This window comes from Tenrec ecaudatus, chromosome 6 (assembly GCF_050624435.1).
Source record: "Tenrec ecaudatus isolate mTenEca1 chromosome 6, mTenEca1.hap1, whole genome shotgun sequence".
NCBI lineage: Eukaryota > Metazoa > Chordata > Mammalia > Afrosoricida > Tenrecidae > Tenrec > Tenrec ecaudatus.
The window spans coordinates 85,872,917-85,877,329 of NC_134535.1; the positions used below are offsets into that span (position 1 = coordinate 85,872,917).

General features: G+C 39.4%; 1 protein-coding gene across 1 annotated transcript; it reads right to left on the bottom strand.

The window, feature by feature from the left end:
• Positions 1-1,960: 1,960 nt before the first annotated feature.
• LOC142451063 (olfactory receptor 8S1-like) lies at positions 1,961-2,899 on the bottom strand. The gene has a single exon (XM_075552998.1). The coding sequence runs from the start codon at positions 2,897-2,899 to the stop codon at positions 1,961-1,963; it is 939 nt and encodes a 312-aa protein (XP_075409113.1).
• Positions 2,900-4,413: the final 1,514 nt, after the last annotated feature.

The following is a 4,413-nucleotide window of genomic DNA, read 5'->3' on the forward strand; positions in this document are numbered from 1 at the left end:
ATACAAATGTGCTTGATACAATGAATATATGTGTACTGAAAGATCTCCAAGAAAAGTACAAAGGCAAGTAAGTGAATTTGAGAAATTGCTTTTCTTGTTCCACCATGAGCTATATACTTTCAATGATGATCACTGCAACTGGAAAAGTCCTGTCACTAGACACAGTATTTTAAGAATTCGCCATTTTAAAGTAAAGCATTCCATTTACAAAAATCGAAAGGTTTGCAAAAACAAAAGCAAATGAAGGCAGAACTCAATCAGGTAAGTGAATACCAATTCTGGCTTTTGCCTCAGGTTTTTTTTTTCCCCTTACTTTCTAATACTCTCATGATTTCCTGTAGCCTTGGGCATGCACTGGGTGGAGACTCAGTCCTGCAGAATACTAGATCCCAAATCAATAAACTCTATCATCCCTAGTTCTGAGAAAACTGAAAAACAAAAACAAATAGGAGCTCACACACCCCCAACCAAATTCACTGCCATTGAGTCAATGCAGATAACCTTTCTTTTCTGAGTAGAAAGGAAAATTATTCTTCATAACTTCAAATTAGCTCTTTAAATTCTATGTACTAGTTGACCTTCAGGGAGCACTTGTGGGATTATGAGTTGGGCTGCTAACCCTGAACTCAGCAGTTTGAAACCACTAGCTACTCCTCAGGAGAAAGATGAGGCTTTCTACTCCTATAAAGAATTACAGTTGAGGAAACCCACAAAGGCAGTTCTACCCTTCCTTGTAGGATCACAATGAGTCTGAGTTGACTTGATGACATTGAGTTTTTGAGTAATTGTTCTTGGAGGTACAGATAGGACCTCACTTTAGATCAATGAAAGCAAGGAAGAACTTGAATTTACTGTTGTCCATGAAGGATTATGATATGTTTAGCATTTTTTGAGAACCCATTGAGAAGGCCCCCATTGATGAAATATCAGTGACCAGATTAACAGCCTTTATAAGTGGCCACTGGAAAAAAGTGACTCTGTGAAAGGGTTTCAGAAAAGTACAAGTCAATATTAAAATGAAATTATTTTAATAATCTTCACTTCTTTTTATTGCTTATTTAATCTGATTACAGTGAATTTTATAACTGCAAAGTACACATTACATAAATCAAATGCAATGTGAAAATAGATCTGTGTTTTTATAGATAAAAATGAGTTATTAGATGAGGATGATGAAGTAGCCTTAGAACCATGAAAGCCCTGTCCCCTAAACAGTGACCGCTGCTTGGACAAAAATGGTTTCAGGATTCACTTGTGATGATACCTAATCCAGATGATTTGCCTAGAGTACATAGCTTTCACTCTAAAAAGAAAAGACACATCGATGAAGTCAGCTAATTAGAGAAAATACATCCCCCCATACAGACAGTGAATGAATACTATGTGAGAAAATGAAATTTCTAGAGCCCCATAGACACCTTGCAGCTGCTCACACAGGAAATATGGCCACCATAACAGCAGGGTTCTTGGAAACTTTATTTAAATGTGAGATATCCCTCATTATACTGACTCCTTCCTGCTTGTCTTCTGGGCCCACCCATTTGGAATTGCCTTGCACTTCATCAATTCCTATCTATTATTTTTTTCTTATGTGTAGATCTAGGACTTTATATGCGTAACATATTTATTACTTAAGAGTATAGTGCCTTCCAAGAAGTTAATTAAAAATAATGATAGCCTTCTGAGACAAATAATTTCACCATACGCAAAGCCTAAGGCAAATGCTTTAGAAGGATGAAATTAAATCAGCAAGTTCATAACAAAAACATTCTCGATAAAAATGATGAAAGGTTTAAAGAGTTAAAGGGAAATCTCCCTCCTGTCACAATTGTGTGCCATTCTTTCATGCACTCCTGATTTAGTTTATTTTACCAGATATTGTGGGGAACCAGAAATAATCCTTACTGTAAGTTAGCACTTTTTGGTGTGCAACGTTTTGCCAATTCTCTCTTTCCTTATCTCAGCACTGGATATGCTGCAAATACTTTCCCCAAGTTCTTCTCAGAGCTGCCTTCACCTCCTTGTTCTTCAGGCTGTAGATGAGGGGATTCAACATGGGAGTGACCACGGTGTATTGCACAGAGAAGATCAACTCCATGAGGGAACCTGAATTTGGCATAAGATTTCGGAGCAAGCCTGACCCATAGTAAAGAATCACGGCAGTGAGGTGGGAAGAGCAGGTGGAGAAGGCTTTGCTTCTGCCTGAGGTGGAGCTGATGCTCACGATGGTGGAAATGATGTGCGCATATGATAAAAAAACCAACAGGAAGGTTCCCAGTCCGTGTAGGAGAGTGGAACAGAGCAATGCAGTGATGTTCCTGGAGACATCAGAGCAGGACAGAGGAAGAACAGATGGCATCTCACAGCTGTAGTGGTGGATGATTTGGGCCTCACAGAATACCAAGTTCATAGCTAGGATGATGTTGATGAACGCATCAAGGAAACCTAATGCCCAGGAGCCCCACACAAGTTGCATATACAACTGCTTATTCATGATCTGTCCATAGAGCAGAGGGTGGCAGATGGCAGCATACCGGTCATAGGCCATCACTGAAAGCAGACAGGCTTCTGTGCCTGCAGTGACAAACACAAAGAACACCTGAGCCAGACAACACCTTACTGAGATTGTTTTCCTCTGAGACAGGAGGTTCTCTAGCATCTTGGGTACAGTGACAGAAGAGAAGCAGAGATCGACGAAAGAGAGATGTCCAAGGAAGAAGTACATGGGAGTATGGAGATGGGAATCAGCCTTGATCACCAGCAGCATCATCAAGTTCCCCATCAGGGTGAGGAGGTAAATCCCCAGGAAGAGCACAAACAGCAGAGCCTGGACATAGGGGTCCTCAGACAGCCCGAGGAGGATGAACTCAGCGATGGTACTGTGATTCCTCAAGGCCATTTAGAAAGGCTGTTTCCTAGAAATGATATAAAAACACATGACAGACAAGGTTCTACTGTGCCTCACGCAATCTTCTCGTTGCATTGATTCTCTTCTATCACTGCTACTTAGTAAACATTTTTAGCTCCTCCTATGAAACAATGGGCTCAAACACAGCTACGATTGTGCGGATGGCACAGGACTTGGCACAGTGTTTTGTTCTGTTGACCGTAGCATTGCTATGAGTCAGAAACGACTTACCAGCACCTGACAATAACAATCACAGCGTAGCCTAGGTGTTGTGTCTGTTACTTGGAACATGCATATGATGACATGTGTTTCCTACTCTTAAAATGGTTCCAGTCCATTGAAGGGCATGACGGTAGCATGAGAGGCTTATCTACAGAAAATAGTTCCTACGGCAATTAGTTTTAAGTTGCTGGAAGATGTCTCACAATTGGTGAAATTATGATGGCTGATGGTGCTGCCTACAATTTACATGCAGGGAATAGGTCATAACTTCCATATCTGAGCTATGTCTCTAGACAGGTTATTATAAAACAGCTAAATTGGTGGAAATGCAGCTCAAAATGTGACACACAGAGAGATCTGTATTAATATGACATCATATTTAAGCAAAACTTTTAAGAAATTGTCATTGCTTTAGAAACATATGGATTTGGGGAGCAATTAATTTGCATGAACGATGTGTTCAAGATTGAGAGAAAGTAAGTAAAGTTGGAGAAAACATGGGTAGTTCTGAAAAGCTGATGCTCAGCATAAAGTTGAGCCTCATAGATCAATGACTCAGCATGTGTTCTCTTGGTTCAGATTACATTCAAATACCAACTCCGCTAGTAAGTAGCTATATGATACATATATCTTTACATCGATTTCCTTGTAGGTAAATTGTAGATAATAATAGTACAAAAGATTTATGGATTAAATATGAAATTATATAAAAATCTATTTAAAAACACCTATTCTTAGTTATTTGACATATAAACCAAAAAAAACAAACAACTCTTGCCATTGAGTGATTCTGACTCATAGTGAACCTGTACAGGGCTTCCCAACCCTGGTGACTCAGTTCAGTAAACATTGAACTGCCAATGAGAAGGATAGCAGTTCAAACCCACTAGAGGGCTTTCTCCACGGGAGAAAGATTGGATCTATAGTTGTCATCAATGATTATTCTAATTTTATTCATCACCATCATCATATTTATTAATATTATTCTTTGAGACTGTAATTATCAAAATCAGGCAAAATAAGATAGATTCTCATATAAGTTGAAAACCCCAAAACACACTGTCATTGAATTGATTCTGGCTGAAGGCCCTATTAGCACTGTGGGATAGGCATTGGGCTACTAACTGGAAGGTTGGTGGTTCAAGCCCTCCCACCACTCAGTCGAGAGGAAGATGAAAAGGTTTGCTAGTCTCAGACACCAGAGGGTCTCTATGAATCTGAATCAACTTGATGGCAATATATATATATATAACTAAAAAACAAACAAACAAAGTTGCTGCTGC

Coding starts and splice junctions, on each gene's coding strand:
- LOC142451063 (XM_075552998.1), bottom strand. CDS start 2,899: ATGGCCTTGAGGAATCACAGTACCATCGCTGAGTTCATCCTCCTCGGG.